This window comes from Cebidichthys violaceus, unplaced genomic scaffold (genome assembly GCF_023349555.1).
Source record: "Cebidichthys violaceus isolate CVI_PGR_0920_01 unplaced genomic scaffold, fCebVio1.0.p SCAF_20, whole genome shotgun sequence".
In the NCBI taxonomy this organism is placed as follows: domain Eukaryota; kingdom Metazoa; phylum Chordata; class Actinopteri; order Perciformes; family Stichaeidae; genus Cebidichthys; species Cebidichthys violaceus.
This window is the reverse complement of record NW_027176373.1, coordinates 10314825-10334597: the sequence shown is the minus strand read 5'-3', so window position 1 is coordinate 10334597 and position 19773 is coordinate 10314825. Positions and strand designations below refer to the sequence as shown.

General features: G+C 38.9%; 2 protein-coding genes across 9 annotated transcripts in view; both read left to right on the top strand.

The window, feature by feature from the left end:
• sptbn2 (spectrin, beta, non-erythrocytic 2) overlaps nucleotides 1-7322 on the top strand; it is a 48255-nt gene extending 40933 nt beyond the window's left edge. For 2 of the 5 annotated variants that reach the window (XM_068716241.1, XM_068716244.1), the window contains 7 exons: nucleotides 6-130; nucleotides 220-295; nucleotides 1320-1397; nucleotides 2390-2562; nucleotides 2880-3053; nucleotides 3237-3279; nucleotides 3403-7322. In XM_068716241.1, coding sequence (XP_068572342.1) covers nucleotides 6-130; nucleotides 220-295; nucleotides 1320-1397; nucleotides 2390-2562; nucleotides 2880-3053; nucleotides 3237-3279; nucleotides 3403-3615 — 882 coding nt within the window. In that variant the 3' untranslated portion in view covers nucleotides 3616-7322. The remainder of the gene's footprint in view (nucleotides 1-5; nucleotides 131-219; nucleotides 296-1319; nucleotides 1398-2389; nucleotides 2563-2879; nucleotides 3054-3236; nucleotides 3280-3402) is intronic. The other 3 variants (XM_068716245.1, XM_068716246.1, XM_068716243.1) reach the window with 2 other exon arrangements.
• Nucleotides 7323-9031: 1709 nt separating this feature from the next.
• On the top strand, nucleotides 9032-19058 carry LOC137876561 (zinc finger protein ubi-d4-like). 4 transcript variants are annotated; one of them, XM_068716238.1, is made up of 12 exons: nucleotides 9032-9085; nucleotides 10529-10689; nucleotides 11006-11113; nucleotides 11267-11445; nucleotides 11523-11615; nucleotides 11712-11790; nucleotides 12268-12309; nucleotides 14619-14756; nucleotides 14869-15000; nucleotides 15083-15195; nucleotides 15286-15367; nucleotides 15521-19058. In XM_068716238.1, exons 1-12 carry the CDS (start codon nucleotides 9054-9056, stop codon nucleotides 15601-15603), a joined length of 1242 nt encoding a protein of 413 aa, XP_068572339.1. In that variant the 5' UTR covers nucleotides 9032-9053; the 3' UTR covers nucleotides 15604-19058. The 4 variants fall into 4 exon arrangements, with proteins under 4 accessions (XP_068572339.1, XP_068572338.1, XP_068572341.1 ...); XM_068716237.1 differs by having other exon boundaries at nucleotides 10967-11113; XM_068716240.1 differs by lacking the exon at nucleotides 12268-12309.
• Nucleotides 19059-19773: the final 715 nt, after the last annotated feature.

The window sequence follows — 19773 nt, the reverse complement described above, 5'->3', positions numbered from 1 at the left end:
TTCAGCTTGAGGAGCATGAGATCCAGAAGAGGCTAGAGGAAGAAGAGAGAGCAAGGCGACCCCCTACACCACCCCCAGCAGAAGTGGCACAATCTGAAACAGAAAGTCATGTCCATGATTCTGCAGCTAGGTAAACCAAAGAGCAGAGCGGAGTTGATGTATTAGACATTGTTTTTAATATATTTTATTAACATGCTTTCCACTTGCTCTCCAACTCAGAACCAGTCTGGACCAGACTACACTCAATCAGTCTGTGTCAGTGAATGGGGTTCACAGTGACAATGACACATCGCAGGTGAGTGTTTTGTAGATCCAAATCCTTTGAACATTACAGGCTTTCTGCTATTTTAAACAGGTTTCCAGTGTCATTTTTTCCCTTAGGGCTCTGGCATGTAATGTCCTGTAATGTCTTGTCCATGTTTCACGCCTCATCTCCTACATTATGACATGGATTTGTAAGAAATTCACTCCTTCAATCAATCTGTGTTAAACAGTTTAAAAGAGAAAGATATCTGAAAAATAAATACTAGTTATTTGCATTAATGTTAGCATGAGATGTCCACATCTAATAATAATACATTACTGACAAAAACATGGCAACAATTTGTTGCAAATAATGAATATTATTAAAATATATGATTTTGAGTACATTACACTACATGTATCACTGTATTTGAATGTGTGTCCCTGTCTCTGTCTGTTCTACTCTAATCAACAGTGTTATTTTGACACATATTCCTTAGTTATATAGTGACTTTGCTATTATCCAATTAAAAGATATCATCTGTGTTTTTACCAGAAAATAGCCAGTAAAGCAAAAATACCTAGGAAATATATATATGGAGCAATATTTTATGATCGGGATAAGCAGCAATGTTTTGATTAAAGGTATTGTTGATGATACTTCCTCACTACAAATGACTTTGTGATGTGGAAGCACTTTTTCTGAAAAGAATCAGTGCCACCCAGGATTTTCAGATGAAGAAACTCACCCCACACCTCAGGAACCCTGATTCAATAGGACAGTGCACCTGTAAAGGAGGGGGTTGGGATCTGGGTAGGGCACAGTAAACATCCATGCATGTTACACTATCCTAGTAAAAAAACTCACTGGCAGATGAAAAATAAGCACCTTATGGAAAGCAGAAGTAAACTTATGTCCAAGACTCCGTCAAAGAAAGGGAGCAATTTTTCATAAATTTGACGGTTTATAGACACAGTTGTTGACAGCTGTTACGAGAACCCAATCATAATGGTGATGTTTCAAGTTTCTGCCGCAGACGAGACTTCTTAACAATTTCTTATTGCGTTTTTATCAGCAGTCTTTATCGCTACCGTTGTCAGTGGGAAAGAAATCAGAGCCTAAACGTGTGTGTAAGCCAAAGCAGCCGGAGCGTGTGAGTACCAAGCCGTGGTCAGCTTTGTAGCTTCCCCTCGCCCCCGTCACAGCCTCCGCTCAGCTCCTGGTCAACTGCAGTGCCTCTTTTCTTCTGTTGAGAAGCCATCGCTCTCTATCACAGATGCAAACCATTGCTTTATTTATTTATATTTCATTAATGAGTCCCATTGCTGTTTTAAAGGCATGATGCAGATTCATGAACAGATTGTTCTCATGGATCATTCTGCTGTTGTATATGTGCTCATATTGACCAGGACAAGAGTTACTGTAAATGTGAAGCTCTGAGTTGTAAATGTGCTAATGTGGTGATAATTGTAGCTGTTCTAAGCTGATTTATATGTACCTTGTTTTAGTCTTTCCCCATATGTGTACACTTCCTGTGATGAGTGTGAACGTCATTTTTGTCAGCTCAAAAAAAGGCACAAGAATGTCTCCTTAGCTGATAATATTTTCCTCTACTGTCACAATTCAGTACTTTAAAAGGCATCCTATAGTCTTTGGATTTCATATTTAAGATTCATAAAGTAAATGAAAGCTAGAATACTTAATCTAAGAAATGTGGATGGTTTAAGGCTTTAGAGTTTTACTGTAATTGTGTGTTCATGTTTTTGTCTGTTTGTGTGTTGTAATGAAGTTATTATTTATTCATTTATAGAGAATATTTACATTACAAATTAGTATCTGCCTTTGTTTCAATCGAAAAGTATATCAGGTTGCCTAAGTACATTTTGATTATTGTTTTAACATTTGAACTATCCATGTTCAGTGTAGCATGCAGTCATGCGGGTTATTTTAATTGTATATCAGTGTACTGTGTGTTTACGTGGACCCACACTACACTGTTATCTCAGGTAATCATACAGTGCCGACAAAAACAAGCGTCATCATGACTTTTCACGTATGGCTGTGAATGGCTGCTTTGCTGCTCACTGCTTCCATCCAGTCCCATGTTTTTCTACCTCCTCACAACCATTCATGTTTAAACCACAGGGCTCTGAGTCCGAGTCGGTGAACGGACCAGGCAGGGACAGTGGCCTGGCATCCTCTCGCCTTGAGCCTTCTGCCACATTACCGAGCAGAGGTGGGGCAGAGCCAGATACCATGGAGGGGATGCTCTGTCGAAAACAGGAGATGGAGTCCCACAGCAAAAAGGCAGCTACCAGGTGAGTGTTATTACCGGTCAAGTGCATTTAAATAGTCATCAGAGAGCCGAGACAATGAAGACGTGATTTCAGTTGAAAAAGATTGAAAAACTTTCTGGAAAACTAAGTTGGTTGTGTCTTAATCTGTCCTAACATGTGTTAACTGTCTGTCAGATATAGAACTCTAAAACTTCAAGCTCATGTCTCTACCTTATTTCATCTTATTTTGTTTAATTTTTTACATCTTTCAAGTTGTGTTTTGCAGTGTCACTACCTTTCTACAAAAGTCAGAGGAATATTGTACCAAATGTCCTGATCTTATTTCTTTGTTCCTGTAGGTCCTGGCAGAACGTGTACTGTGCCCTCAGAAAAGGAAGTCTTGGTTTCTATAAAGACGGCAAGAGCGCTAGCAATGGCATTCCATACCACGGAGAGGTACCCATCAGCCTTGGAGAGGCTGTGTGTGAGGTAGCACACGGCTATAAGAAGAGGAAATTTGTATTCAAGCTCAGGTGAGAATAGATGCACTTAAAAACCCCAGAACAAGGATTCCCGATAGAGTATGTTTTTCACCCTGTTAGATTTTATAAATAAAATGAGAGGCGATGAAATACAAAAGATGGTGAAATAGTGAGATGTAGACATGATAGCTTGTATTTGACCAACGGTTTACATCATCAACACTGTGTCTGCAGGCTAGGGGATGGAAAAGAGTACCTGTTTCAGGCGAAGGACGAGGTAAGATGTATAAAACAGAATGACTCTACTAAAATAAGTAGTTCAATACAAATTATGTGTGTGTGCTGTGACCATGCTTGATGATAATGAAGTATAATAAATGTTTTGTTTTTTTGTTTAAAGGCTGAGATGAGCTCCTGGATCCGTTCCATCGTCAGCTCCATTCCAACAGGGTCAGCGGACTCGCCCGTAGGTCCACGGGCGCTCAGCCGTGCCATGACGATGCCTCCCATCTCCCCCAGCTCAGGTGAAGCCGGAGGTGTTACCATGCGCAACAAAGACGGCAAAGAGAAGGACCGCGAGAAGAGGTTCAGCTTCTTTGGCAAGAAAAAATAGAACACTTGGTTTATCGCTGGAAACTACATTTGTCTAAATTTCAACAAACTGAAGCAGTCAGAAAGCAAAGTACAGACAGGTAACACAAACACACTGCTCTCAGTGCAGACCCCGAGGAATTTGTCGACAGCTACTGTATGTGGCTTACAGAGAACTTTGTTTCTTTTCTTTCTCTCTTATTCTCTCCCTCGCCGGTTTGTATCTGTCAATTACTTTTTTGTTCAACCAATTCATATTTCACATTTAGCTGCACCCAGCAATGAAAGCCCTCATCCAAATTCAGGCAATTTCAGCCAACCAGCGGAACTTATTGGTCTAAGTCAGTGACAGATGTGGTTGGCATTAGTAGGGATTCAGGACCAGTTCAGTTTCAATCCACCAAAACGGACCTCCTTCAGAATGAATATTTTCTCTTCAGTGATTCTTGACTGGGTCGTGGTGGAAACTTTTCATCAATGACCGATGTTCTGCAAGGAATACAAAGGCCTAAGTAAGTAAGAGTCTTGACTAGCTGAGCCGTTTTGATGCCGTGTCACTAATAAAACAATGGATGGAGGCTTTCCACTGGCGTGTACTCTGGTTTTATTTCCCCGCTTCAAAGCGCTCTCTCTTTGGGAGGATCACATCAGTCTCTTTTTCTGTACTTGGTATTGATGTTATTAACCTGACCGATTTATTATTGCTATTATTATTTATCTTTTGCTATTGCTGGTTTGAAAAAACAAGCTAATTAATTTGCCATTAGATAATCATAATTAATGTTGTGGAGAGAAACAATTTTGGTTAAATTAGTGGAGAATGTTGGGCTTGCCCTTGTATGTAATATTTTGTTTTGTTTTTTAGGAATGACAGTTGATGAGGTGTTTTGAAAAAAAAATAAAGCTCATTAAATTTTAGAAGTGTGCAGTAAGTGATCACAAGTTTCATTGGGAAAATAATATATATATATTTAATAAGTGGTTTTATTTTTTATTTTGTCTCTAATTTTGCCTGTATTTGATCATTTCTTTTGAGTGGTCTTTTCTGCTTGATTTTCAACTTTATTTTTTTCTGTGCAAAGCAGAGAAGATTAGTTTTCTAGTGTGTGTGCGTGTGTGTGTGTGTGTGTGTGTGCGTGCGTGGGTGTGAGTTGTGGTGCTGTGGACTTTGCACGTTTATGTTATTCCTGATCAAACGTGGCCAGATGAATGCTGCTTTTCGGTACGCAAACGCAGGCAAAAACCAGACACAAACACAAAATAATATTACTGGAATGATTTCATAAAATTTGCTTTTCTTTACTTCTGTTTTTTCTTATATGTGAGCTGACATTACCAATGAAGTTTCACAAGACGGTTTCATTCTTTTTGTTTTAGTCTTCTAATATCTATATCTGTTCTCTCTATCTACTGGTTTGATGGCATGGGGGCTGTTTGTAGATAAAAAGCTGAAGCACATTCTCTGTGGCAGACTGCGGGGATGCAAGCAGGTCAGATGGACAGCTGGACAGGTCTCAATGAGTGAAGTGAGGGCTGCGGAAGTGATATTTGCTCGGCAGTGAAGAATGCGGCTTATGTGCTACATGACAGACGGGTGTATTGAGCCTTACTTGAACCCACCACTGATACACTGAACCCCTTTTTACAAACCCGCCCTCCATTCGAACAGTCTTTAAGGAAGCTTTCGTAGTACAAAGACAGGAATGTTACAAAATGTGCCCTGTGGCAATGATCTAATGTATGTCAGTGGATTATGTATGCAGGTACAACATGAATTACCGTAACCATGCAAAGCTCTGCTCACTAACTGGCCGAGAGGGAAGAGTCCTAAATTGTCTCTAAGACGAGATTTGTGCTCTTGCATACGTGGCATGACTTCATGTAGGTTTATACTTGTATGTGTGTCATCGTTGCCATATATTCTCTTCTGTATTGATGCACTCTGAAAACATGAGATCACTTCATATTCAGGGTTGGAGAGCAACTAATTCTGTGTAACTGGCATTTACAGTAATCTGAAACAAGATCACGGCAATCCAATATACTTAATGTACAAAATATGATAGGTGTTTAAATATGGTACATGTTTGAAACGATAAAGGCATTTACAGTATTTTGTGAGACTGTAGGCAGTAGTGACATTTTATATAAATTGATTGTTAACTGTTATTATAGTCAGTCACTTAAATCCAAGTTTTAATTTATCTTTCTAACTGCCAAAATGCCACAAGAAGTTACAGGACAACAATTCTGAATTTAAGAGTTTTATGAAATATTTCAAGTTTCAAATAATCAATTATTTTGTAATTTGTTTCACCTTGAAAGTAACTATTTAAAGCTGGTAATTGCCTGGATGTGTAGACCATGTCTTGGAGGGCTTGAAGTCCACAGGAATGTCACACCAAACTGTTGTGACAACACAAACAGCTGGAAATAAACTGGTTGCAGTTTAAACAGGTTGGCCTTATCTTGCAGTCCCAAATGAATGTGGAACCAGTGATCTATTGCTCAAAGACCCCCGAAGCCAGAGATGAGACTTATGTGAACATCCACTTTGAGACTATTGAACAGCTGACAGCACCTGGTCCAAACTTTCTCAAACTGACTGCCTTGTTTCTGTCAGTGGGGTTTTGTATCTCGGTTTAGGGTGACCCAGCTCCCAGTTTGAGTAGCCTTAAACAAAGCTACGATCATGGGAACCAAGTCAATAAGGTCATACATAGGTGAGCCAATGCAGTTAGCGTACATTGTGCACAATTTCGAATGGAGGAGTCATTCTTCCCCAGTGGATGAGCTGTTTCTAGTGATCATTGCTACCTTTTCTCTGCTCTGGACATCAGACACAGCACTCAGTTGATGTTAGGGTCTCGATGTCTAAAGGTCACACAGTGTATTTTCTTATCGGCTCATTTGAATGTGAATGATTCAAATTAGTTTGGCCAAATTGGTCATGAGAAGCAAAAATATTTCGCATACTTGACATACTGTACACAATCTCTCTTTCACACATGCTCACACATTAATACTGTACTGTATAATTAATGCAGAATGACCCTGGCAATCCAGTTTTGTGGATATGTCCTCAGCTGGCTGTGATTCGATGTTGCATACGTCATACCTTTTTAAAATAGCATTGTGCTACTGGTGAGCTTTGACCAGAAAATGGGACGTAATGTATTATTGATGTCAAAGAGACAAGTTTTTGGTAATGAGAGTACTTGTAACAATGGAGTACTTAATGAAGAGAAAAAAAAAACTTTTACTTGTATTAGATATGGGTGAAATCAGACTGGTGACAATTTGAGCTTCCTTTTTTTAGAAAAAGGCAGGATACTTGCTGTCTAGTGGGAGCTTGTATTTTTTCCTCCAGTGGTCTGTCTTGCAGCATTTGATAAGCCTGTCCTCCTACCTTCATTTCTCATTACTTTTGACGAATGTCTGTTCCTTCCTCTGTAATTCAGAGTTGTTAACACCACTACTATTATTAATTGCTATTATAATCATTATTGCTACTGTTGTTACTATTACTACTACTGTTACTAATGCAACTTATTGCAAAAATTATAACTGCTGTCCATTTTCAGGTACGTGTCTGTAATACCAGACCCTTCCACACGATGTCAGTGTGCTGTGGAGCATTTTCATTACAAATCGAAAATAATGTTTGTTGACTTGTGTATCTACATCTAATATTAGGAATAATAAAACACGGTTTAATCAAAATCATAATATTGTTTGGGTTTTATTTTATGATAAAACGGCTATCCACTGCACCAGCTTTTATTCTATTTGGCACACAAGAGAGAGATTCATGTTTTCACAGTAAACTGTATAAGTAGCATTTTACAGAAAACCATGTCCCTGGTGCAAGTTAGTATTGTTATAGCTAGGTTGAAAATCAATGTCTGAGATATCCTGATATTTAGATCTTACATTGCCCATAATGCAACTTAATAGTGTCTTTCATTAGACTCTTGCCTCCTTAATGGGCACCACCTTTCAAATCCTGCGCCATCAGTTTGTTAGGCAGGGTTATTTTTTTCATACTTTGGAAAGCTCATTCCAGAGCTACAGAAGACATACAAATATTTTCACAGGATAAGTTGTACTTCACATGACGAGTAAACTGAATCTTGTGTGTTAAATTAGTAGAGTTCCCCTGGAATCGAGACTAAATGGGCAAAATGAAGATGAACAAATAGTTGTTTTTAGATCAAACATAACAAACTAAGGTTTTAACTTCCAATTACATTTATTTATATATATTTATTTAATTGTTTGATCAACACCAATGACGTCATGTACCATCAACAATGTCCCGTTCTGCATGCTATTTTTAGATTACAGGAGGAATGAATTTCTTTCCCCTCTATAGAAAGTCTCATGAAAACAATACAGCAGTTTGATGTACACACTACAGAAAGATGATAAGTTAAAGGAAACCTTTAGTGAGAATCCTTTAGTTTGTCAACCTGTTGGTGCAAGCACATTCATAAAACAATTTGTCAGCTACAAGAGAGCAGAATTGGATCATAATTTGAAAATAAAAAATATCATTCTGCTCTGTGTTCACATTTTACTACAGTACATGCGAAATATAGTTGTTGTAAGGGTGTAGAGGATGTTGCTGCAGTGCAGTCATTAAGAATAATATCACTGATGCAACTGCAGCAAATGAAGTCAAGGATGATCGACTAATAGGCTAATAACATACAGTAGGTTTATGATGAATCAGTGGATGAAAGAGCAGAGCAAACCTTCGCTGAGAGTTAAGAGAAACCTGAGCCTTAGTTTCATCACAGTGGTTATCTCTATACTGGAGGTTGAAAATGGGAGAGGATGAGGATGGTGGTCAGAGACCTCAGAAAAAAAGATAACATCTAAAAGTTTATATTGAGAAAGGCTGAATGGGGGACCGAGGAAACGCCTCTTGGAGCAGTTAAACGTGGTCAGTGCTGTTTAAATGGTTTCCTGGGACTTGAATTTAAAAGCCATGATGGGACTGGAATCAACAAATTAAAACCATTTAGGTGTGAATAACACAGAACTATAAATTTGAAGCCATAACCAGCAAGTTCAAATTCACAGTGGAACTTTTCAGATGAACGCTAACTAGGAGTTTGGTGACATTAATGTGCAACTGTAGCCTTTACCTATAATTTGTAAATGTAATGTAATTTGGTAACAATTCAGGTGTTACTCGAAACATAAAAAAAAGCTCTATTGTACTTTTATCAAGAATATAATGTAGAGGGAAAATGTATATGAGCTGCTGACGATAACATTTTTATGGAAATAAGTCAGAATCACATTTGTATTGCTTTGTATGATACACCATCCTGCGATGCCACAATGTCCCAGTAAGAGGCGCTACGTGTCACGTTCCTACTCTATCTGCCTACAAGTCCTGACGGAGGGCACATATAGCCCGCGGCCACTTTTCCCGTCCACCAAAGCAAGATGGCAGCTGTTGTTGAGAATGTTGTCAAACTGTAAGTGTTGTACTTTTCTACACACCTTTACACCTAACCAGTCGACTCATACCGCAGTCAGATCACAACAAATGTGCGTTCGTACAGCAAATGACCGCGTCACTAGCTAGCTTACCACCATTTCCTCTGACTTAGTGAGGTTAGCCAGCGTCGGACCGTCGTGTGTGTTCATATCCTGGAATGGAAGTGTTAAGTTAGCAGGCAAGCAGATGACGTTTCTTAAAAAAAACACGAATCACGAGTCAGTGTAATAGAACATGCGTCCATTTGATCATAAATGTATTTATTGAGGTAATACGGTTACTTGTGTCTTGCTGCCCAAACGGCTACCGCGGTGCTAACGTCGGTAAAGTACAGCAGCTAGGTGGCTCTCACGCTAACGAGCTGTGGCTGTTAACGCAGGCTGGAGTGCTCTGGCGTCTGGCCAACTAGTTCACAATGAATGGAAGAGTGGCCATGGAGATCACTCCTTCCATCTGGGGACCAAAGAGTTATAGTCACTGTAGCTATCACATTTATAATAAAGTTACTCTGGACATTTAACAGTTTGTAGTGACCCCTACCCAGATTGTAGTAAATCGTGCTTCCATTTCTGTTGACTGTGCGTAGGTGCTGATGTGGTTGATTTTAAACGTTTTACGGTAATTAAAAGCTTTTGGCTAGGTCCTTAGTTACCTTGGTAACATATGAAAACGACGCTCGATAAGTTTCTTCTGAACTTAACTTTTTAAACTTCTCCAATTTTGTCTTAGAAATGAAAACGGTAAAAGCTCAAAGTCCCGATAACATAAGTAGGAAACAATTCTGATAATTATTTAGCAAAAAATATTCGTGTTGTTAAAATGAGAAATATTCACACACATGCCATTTTTTTGTATTTATATTAGTTTTATTAGTTAAACAGTCACTGTTTGGAACTATGTTCCATGTAAGAAGCCTCTTTCTGGTTTAGTCTTGACGAAGTAGCAACACAGACCGATTTATAACATTATACAGAATTATTACATCTTTACGTTAGACTAAATAAAATAATGAGATATGTCATCAAAGTTTTACATAAGCCTGTTTGTCTCACTTGGAAGCAATGCAGCCCTTAGCTTTCCTACAAGGGAATAAGCTCACAGCAATGTTTGAGTATATTTACGTTGAAAACACAGCACACTTGTGACTGACTACCACGCTCTCTGTTGTTGATGTACCAACAAAAGAGCACCTGTTGTTGCACTCAATAAGTACAAAAAAGTCTTGTGAATGAGCGAGCCGTCTTTCCAAGGTGGCAGCACAACAGAGAAAGAGAACAGGCTTTAAACTGACAGACAGGTTTAAAACGTTTAAAGTAAGACTGCACTGGTTTTGAATTACCCACACCTGCTGATTTTTTTTTTTAGTTATAAGTATAAATAGACCAAATAACAAGCATCTGGCTCTGGTTTGTGGCGTCAGGTTGGGAGAGCAGTACTACAGAGACGCCATGGAGCAATGCCATAACTACAATGCCAGGCTCTGTGCTGAGAGGAGTGTCCGCATGCCGTTCCTCGACTCTCAGACCGGTGTGGCTCAGAGCAACTGCTACATTTGGATGGAAAAGAGACACAGGGGACCAGGTGAGACACACAACATGTAGTGTGCTTCAAATGCACTGTACGCCCTCCTACAGGATTGTTTAAGACCAGTTTAGGGTGAAGGATTTGTTCAGGACCATTCTCAAGCTACAACTTGTTTTTCAGAGACTTACTGAATGGATGAATGGGGAGCGGTGTGTCACTTTAATCAAGCTTGCTGCTAAATGTGCCCTTTTGGCTTTCAATGAGAATGCCGATTACGCTAACAAGCTTTTTGTCAGTTTCTCAAAAAATGTTGACACGTTCTGTGTTAATATAGGTCCAGTGTTATGTAGACGGGTTTGCTCTGATCCCTCAGGCATGGCACCAGGACAGCTCTACACCTACCCATCCAGGAGGTGGAGGAAGAAACGGCGATCTCATCCTCAAGAGGACCCGCGGCTTGTCTTCCCTCCTGTCAAGTCAGGTATCATTCAGCACAGCTCAGCAACGCTCATTCTCTATTTTATTCTGTCAACCTTCAAGAAAAAGCTATACAAAGGCTATGCTTTTCCTTACATTTAAGAAAAACTGAAACAGTGTGCTGTTATAAAGAATGAGTTTTGTGTTTTGTTCATAGAGATAGATGTAGGAGTGAAGAAGGATGCTCTGTTATCAGCGGATGGCAGCAGCCTGGAGGCCCTGCTGAAGGGGGAGTCCGTGGAAAAACGGCCCACCACAGAGTTCCGAGGGTCTGAGGAGGATTCAAACCAGAGTGACTACACCGGAGGCCTGAACCCTGCTGCTCGCATTAGAAAGGTTCTTGTTTTCAGCTTAAGCTATATTTGAAGTCAAGAAAATTGTTTTACTTTTTTTTTCTCATTGCCTCTACATAGAGAATCCTTGAGCCAGATGACTTCCTGGACGACCTGGATGATGAAGACTATGAGGAGGACACTCCTAAAAGAAGAGGCAAGGGGAAGGGGAAGGTAAATAAATGCAGAGTGTGCGTGAACACACTTTCTCAAAAGTTCATCCCAGCTCTTCGTGTGTGTCCCAGACTCTAATACAGCCTGTGTCCTCAGGGTCGGGGAGTGGGCAGTAGCAGGAAGAAGCTGGATACGGCGGCACTGGAGGACCGAGACAAGCCGTACGCGTGTGACAGTGAGTCCTGATGGGGGAAGAGTGGAGCATGTGAACTCAGGCCAGAGCAGAGAGTCACTGCAGATGTTAATGGTGTTTGTAATCTAATCGAGCAAGACTTTGCCCGAGTCCTCATCCTTTAGCGCCTTTTTGTTTTCATTCTCTCCGCGTTCTGTTCATGTTCTTCTCCATCTTCTTTCTGCTCTTCTGCCAAATCTGATATTTATTAAGCAAGTCCAGGCTCAGCTATATTGTTTTTTTTGTCATCATGATATCATGCATTACTTGAACTTGGGGGGGGGGGGGTTTCTTCCACTTCTTTGGTGTTATCATCCTATGTAGATGTACTGCTTGATGTTTCTTTTTTCTAAAGCATTTCACTTTCAGCTGCAGGTCTCAGTAGGGCAGCGCTGACTGACTGATCCTCTGTCAGTCTATGAGCCCATTTCTCTGAGTCTCTGTCTGTGCTCTCTCTTCTCCTTCTCTTCTCTCTTTCAGACACTATCAAACAAAAGCATATTTCAAAACCTTCTGAAAGAGGTATATTTCTATCATTCCTTTGTTCCCCTGTCTGCCTTGTCTTTTGTCTTCACTGCCTGTTATTTATTTGTCTCAAGTAGATTTTCTCTCTGTGTAGTAAATGGGTTTTTTTTTTCAATGTGATTAACTAGATTTAGAAAAGGTCAAGACCATGTTATTATACACCCTAATTAAACTGTAACCGTCTCAGTTTACAGAAGATTAGTTGTCATCCATGAAAGTATAATTTTCCCCTCAATCTGGCCTTGCTTGTCCCACAGATTTAGATAAACTAGAAGCTGGATCCTGCTGCAGTTTTTTTTTCTCTCTGTGCTTTGTTTTTTGTCTCGCTTCTTGATGTGTGCAATTTGACTGCGTTAGGTGTTCCTTGCTTTTTTCCCCCTTTATTCCTCTTCACCACCTCTGCAACCTGTACAGTCTCATTCCATGTTCCCTGTTTTGGAGTGCTTGTGTTTTGAGTCTGTTGGATGCCTGTTTTTCAAAACTTTCTGCGACTCCACACAATCTCTTCGCACGTGACTAGCTGTGTCTTTAGCGGTTTTGCTAAGATGCTCTTGAGATAAAGACTAATCACTCCTTTTAGATGACAGATGAAGAAATACGACGTTAGCCTTTAATAAGGGAAATGAAAATGAGAGAAAGTATGGAAGTGAAAGAAGAAGTAGTTTGTCTTTGGTGTTATCTTATGACAAATCTCACACACACCCTGTGGCGATGGCTGCACACAATGGCAACTTTGTCCTTCATAAAGTCAGTAAAGCCTCTGTACCCAATCCCACTGATGAATACAATTTAAATTCAGCTTGTAAACATTAGTCTTCAGAGCAATGTGACACCATTTATTATAGAAACTTTAGTTTTAAACACTCAAAGTCATTTTGAAAGGGATGCATGTGTGAAGTGAAACGTGATTAAGCGATTTAACTTTTTTGTTTATTTCAGTTTAACTTGTCAGCCGTCAAACACTGCAGAAGAAGTTAAAACGGTCAGCAGAGATCAGCAGACGTGTGGTGCTTACAGAGGCTGAGATGTTATCTTAACGCTGTGCCTGAATACATGGCTGCCGCAGAGCTCGAGCTAAGAGGATGTGATGACGCATGTCATTGCCTAAGAGCATGTTTTTCATATCCCCAAACTGCCTCGTCCTTCTTCATCTTTCACTCTAATTTCACTAATATATCATATAAATATACCAAACAAAAAGCAGAATATCACAGAAATATGTTGGGTCTTTAAGTGATTTTCACTGATCACAATGAAGTGTATTAAATTGTACGACATATGTTTTAAAAGAGTACTCAACTGATTTATTTATTGCATTTGTATAACATTTTCGGGCTCACAATGGACAGTTAGAAAGAAAGGATCAAAATTCAGCTGAATCGGCTAAATTGTCTTTTGTCCACGCATTCTTCTTCCTTGTCAAATACTATGTTACCCATAATGCAAATCTGTTGACAGTTAAGTCAGAGGGGAGCTCCAACCATCAGCAATTCGGGTGGCATCACTTGAGGCAATTTATCAGAATTCACTTCGCTAGTGTTGCTCCGATACTGATACAAGTAACGGACAAGCCTCTGATACAGCTTTAAATTCTGGATCTGGTAGTGGCGAGTATGTGAGTCTATGCATCTATCCGATATTGTGTAATCAAATAATTTATCAGCTCAATTGTGCTACATAGGAACAACAACACGTGTCACTCGCTACCCGATCTGTACATCTTGCCCTATCGGTACTGTGCATGTACAGCTCTCAACGGAGATGAACAATTTGGAGATGGCTACCTCTTTAGCTCTTTAAAATAATGATAATACACTGGTATCGGATCGGTACTCAGTATCGGCTGATACTCAAGTTTAGGTATGGGTATCGGGAAGGAAAAAATCTGTAGCTTAATCCTACTTTTTTCAAATATGCTGTAGTTCTCCCAAGACCTGTAAACAGACTTAAATGTGTAAAATTGGTGCAGTTCCCCTTAAAGGCACAGAATAGATATTACACAGATCTAAAATATCTAAACATATGAATTCAGATCATGTTTGCCATTTATGTGTAGATAAATCCTTTTTAGATGTTTATTGTTATATGGACCATACTCATGTACAGTTTCCGTTGGATTCACTAAATTCTCTGAAAATGCCCTCCAAAGTCATTGCATCATCATAAAAGACAGACACTAAATACAACACTCTGGACAAAGAAATTAAAATGATTCCTTTTTTTTAACCACTGACTTTGTATTACATGGATTTTACTAATGTATTCTTTGTTTTCATACACGTTGTGTTTTCTGGTTTTGGTGGCAGTCTGTGGGAAGCGCTACAAGAACCGTCCCGGTCTGAGCTACCACTACGCCCACTCCCACCTGGCTGAGGAGGAGGGTGAGGAGAAGGGAGAGATGGAGATCAACGAGCCTGCATTGCCGCAGCCCAATGAGCCTAAAAGTAATCTTAAAATGATTCACTGTCCTCATTGGATTGCTGAGTTCAATGTAGAGCTGGACTTCTTAGAAACTGAACACTGATGCTCCTTGGGTGTTTTCATCTTGTTTCTTAGCTCCCAAGAAAGGCCCAGATGGTCTCGCATTGCCTAATAAGTATTGTGATTTCTGCCTGGGAGACTCCAAAACCAATCACAAGACCGGCCAGTCAGAGGAGCTGGTGTCCTGCTCCGACTGCGGACGCTCGGGTACGTTGGAGACAACTGGCTGCTGCAACAGGAAATGTGTGCAGCAAAGTGAAATGTATAATAAATATTATTTTTTACGCAGGCCACCCCTCCTGCCTGCAGTTCACTCCTGTAATGATGGCTGCTGTGAAGACGTACCGCTGGCAGTGCATAGAGTGCAAGTGCTGCAACATCTGCGGCACCTCAGAGAATGACGTAAGTTCACCTCCATTCAGATTTTTTGTATGCATTGTAGAAAGCTGAAGTCTGATGCGTAATGTGTTCTTGTTGTCCTGTTTCTTCCAGGATCAGCTTCTGTTTTGTGATGACTGTGATAGAGGCTATCACATGTATTGTCTCAACCCACCCATGGCTGAACCTCCAGAGGGTAAGATCACTACCTGTGTAAAAAACTAAGTCTGAGTTAAGTGTATCAAAAAAGGACCTTAGTGACAGGGATGTACAACTAAAACTACTTAGTTGTAAAATAGTATAAAAGTGTCGTTACATTTATGTTTTTCTCTGTTATTTTGGCACTCAGGGAGCTGGAGCTGTCATTTATGTCTGGAACTTTTGAAAGACAAGGCGTCCATATACCAGAACCAGAACGCCCCACCATCGTGATGGCTGCCTCCCCTGTGCACACACTCACTCATTACTCAATCGTCCCGCAGCAGTATGGTTTACCCTTCAATATCAAACATGAGCTCCTCTGACGAGCTGAGCTCGCAGGGAGCGTCTTCAGAACAGACAATAAATTGTGAAACGGGATGTTTCTCTTTCCAAACTGCCCTCACTTAGCTTCAGATATGACTGTTACACAGTTCCAAGCTCAGATACAGCCCTGTTGATTTTTATTTTCATCTCTTTTCTACATAGCCAATTTGAGCAGTACTGCATTTCACAGCATAAATAGACAAAATCTGACCTCCCATTCAGGTTTTTTTACACATACACTGACACAAAGTTTGCTAAAACCTTCTCTATCCTGCAGTGTACTGATTTTATGACGAGCTGAAATGGAGCTTGTTTGAATCAAGTAGCATGCCAGTGCTTGCTAATCGTAAAAATAGATTTTATAATATTTATATATTTCTATGGTATACAATAGTGTTAAATATGTACAATTTGGAAAGAAAAAATGGTAATACAATGGTCTTTTTATTAGTGCCCATTTCATCATTATGGAAATGTCCACAACCACATGTTCTTTTATATGCTGATATTTTGGGATTCTCTTGATGGAGTCAAAGGGATCTGCTGAGACTGTAAAGGATTTTGCATCTTATCCACTGCCAGTGGCCACACACAAACTTCAAACAAATCGGGCGCTATGAATAGAAACCCTTACGTGTTCGTCAAAGTGGCTCCTAAGGCTGAGGGACTCGAGGAATGGCAGGTTAGTCTGGTTGTTGACTCCTGTGTGCTTGGGGCTGATTAAGCAGCACAGAGCTCGAGAGGATGCATGACATAAAAGTGTGCATGTTTTATTCAGGCTTTGGGGCCTTTTTTGAGAACATTTTTAGCTTTTTACACTGATCCTTTTGACATTAGGCTGAAAAATCTTCAATCTGTACACCTGGCCTTTGTTACAGACAATAATGGTTGTTCCAGTCAAATCCTACTTACATTATCAGCCAGTTAAAGGGATAAAAAGCCTCCGTTGCTGTGTTTTAGCAGTTTGCTCATCAGCACTATATCCAATATCTGTTGATTTCGTGACACCATTAGATTATTTTAATGTGACTGGGCAACCTTGTAAATGGTCGCTTGATGACGATATAAAAGCAATACAGGAGCTCCTGTAGGAGGCTGTGACGACAGGGGCTCATGGCAGAGTCTGTTTAAGCTCTGTTGGCAGATAATGTGGATAATGCTATTACAGATAGGGGACTGTGGCAACAAATATGGATAACTCCATATTGTAAAAAGAGATTATAATGTGTATATGTATAATCCTATGAAGAACTGTTCTTTTTTGTCACTGCTTTCATAGTTTTATTATGCAATGGTTTCCTTCTGTGGCAATGCTAAAAGAAAAGGTCTGGTTACTTTACCTCAAACAGTATTTAAAGGGTTGAAACATGCTGTTGCTAGATGGGACAAAGGCAGAGGAATACATAGTAATGACAGCTGCAGTGTCTGCTTCAATAACTGCATATTCTACAGGTAAATAAGTGCATGCTCCGTAATCGTCTGCACTCTCATATGCTACGTATCCGTCTCAGCGTTAGGCCGGCAAGGTGTTGGGGAAGTGCCGTAATATAAATTAACCAAGCTATCGTGCCGTTTTTATTAGCCCACTAACAATTACTACACAAGTATAACTTGGTTTATTTTCTCATCACGTTTGAACTTGGTTATGTAGAGACGGTGGCTACTAGAATATTTTGCTGGTTTTTATATTCATGGATGATGTTTGCGTACTTGATGTGTGGGACATTTGGGATACAGTGGAATTTGCGCTCTAGTTAATCCTGTGACCCAGGTGTCAACTGTGCTGCTCTCTTCCAAAGCTCAAAACAAGAAGCAAAGCCCATAATGTGATTAAGAGACAAATTCTGGAGCTGCACCTTTTTAACACTGGATGGTTAAGTAATGATGGACTCAATATCTACCTTCTAGGCTAAACTCAGAGACCATGAACAAGAAAGAAGTCCAACTGTTGTCATAGTATATTTTTAATATATAAATAATTCTCAGATTATGGTTTTCTGGTCTTGAGCTTTGGGAGAGAACTGTTCATCACGACAAATAATGTTTAAACCAAGGTCACAGGTTTACATAGTCGGTGAATTATCTTTGGATTGTAATGGAATGTTTTATTGTGCAAATTTTGTCTTCAGGAAATAAAATACTAGGCGGTATAACCTGCTGATGTTCTTTTTCTCTTCCTCAATGAGCATTTGAGATATTAATGATAAATTGGGATAACAAAAATATTTGTTATCTCATAAGCACATTGTTAATGATCATCAATGCTATACAAGCTTATGTTTATTGTTAATTAGTGCCCAAAAATGACTCCATGAGTTCACCAATGCGCCTCTTTTCAACACCTACTGTGCTTTAAGAACGAACACAATATTCATTTAAGGGTCTGATTACTTATGTTAATGAGCTATTTAATTTGTCACAAAAAATAATTAAAAAAATGTTTTTTGACAGATTGTGATTTGCAATTGCGATGTGATTTGAAGTATTGGAGGGAATGATAATCTGTACACAATTATTTTTATAGAAATGTATAATTTAATAATTTAAAATGGTATTTTGGCACATTTTTCCTTTAACAAATAACACTCCTGTGATTTTAAAATTGCAAGTCAATATTGAGATTCTGATTCATTATGCAGCCCTAGTCTGAATACTTTCTGAATGCACTGTATAGGCTCCCACTATGGAGAACATTTAAAATATCTCTAACCATAACTATGTAGACAACATACTTATAACCATATCACCTTGTGACCATGGTTCCATACAAGCATGTGGTAGATTAATTGACGATGTCTTCTATTAAAGTCAGAGTCAGATGAACGACTTATGACTTTTCGACATACTACACTTTTTTCAACATGCTATACTATGACTCTTATGACTTTCTTCGACTTGCTATACTATGACTTTTTATGACCTTTTCGACATAATATACTGTCTTTTTTTATAACTTTTTCGACATGCTATACTATAAGTACATCCCAAGTCTCTTAATTGCGTCCCCATTTTCCCTCACTTGCGTCTTAGTCTCTCATGGAGAGACGCAAGGAATCATCACTACTAATACAAATAAAAACAGTTATCATTGTACTTCTAATAAGGACAGTAATCATTACTGTCAGTAGAGATGTGTTCTCTCTGTATGTTTAAAAAACTGCATTGAATGTTTTTACTGTGTTCTGTGTACTGCTTCTAAGCACAGGATTTGTATGTTTTGAAATTCTGACTGAAGTCATTATTAAATAACCCAGAATATGATTGTGTTCTCTTTCTGACTTTAATTGTATCCATAATAAAAATGATCGAGGGAATTAACAGATCATGAAAAGACAAATCTTTCTAATAAATTGAGAAAGTTGTTTGTGGTCCTTTCGTTGTATGACTTTTTTTCACTTCCTATTCTATGACCACTTTCATACTTTTTCCACACGCTGTACTGTCTTATTTCGACATACTAAACTATGACTTTTTCGACATACTATACTATGACTTTTTCGACATATTATACTAGGACATTTTTCGACATACTATGGACAACAAACTATACTATAACTTTTTATGACTTTTTCAAAGTTGACATGTATAGTATGCCGAAAAAAGTCATAATATAGTATGTCGGAAAAGGTCATAGTATAGTATGCTGAAGAAGTCATTGTATAGCATGTCGAAAAAAGTCAAAAAAAATGTAGTAGCATAGTATGTAAAAAACGTCATTAAGATGTTGTATAGAATTTCGAAAAAGTCATCGTATTCTATGCAGAAAAAGTCATAGTATAGTATGTCGAAAAAAGTAATTAAAAGTCATAGTATAGCATATCAAAAATAGTCATCAAAAAGTAATAAAAAAAGTGTGTTTTGACATGCTATACTATGACTTTAATACAACAATGTGGAGAGGACAGACAGGAAAGTTGTAAACACTGCCTTCACTTTTTTCAACATGCTATATAAATATTTTCAACACACTTTTTACTTTACTATGAATTCTTTTAGACATCTTTAACATACTATACTATGACTTTTATTGACATAATACTTTGGCTTTTTAAAAAAATCTTGCGACAAACTATACTT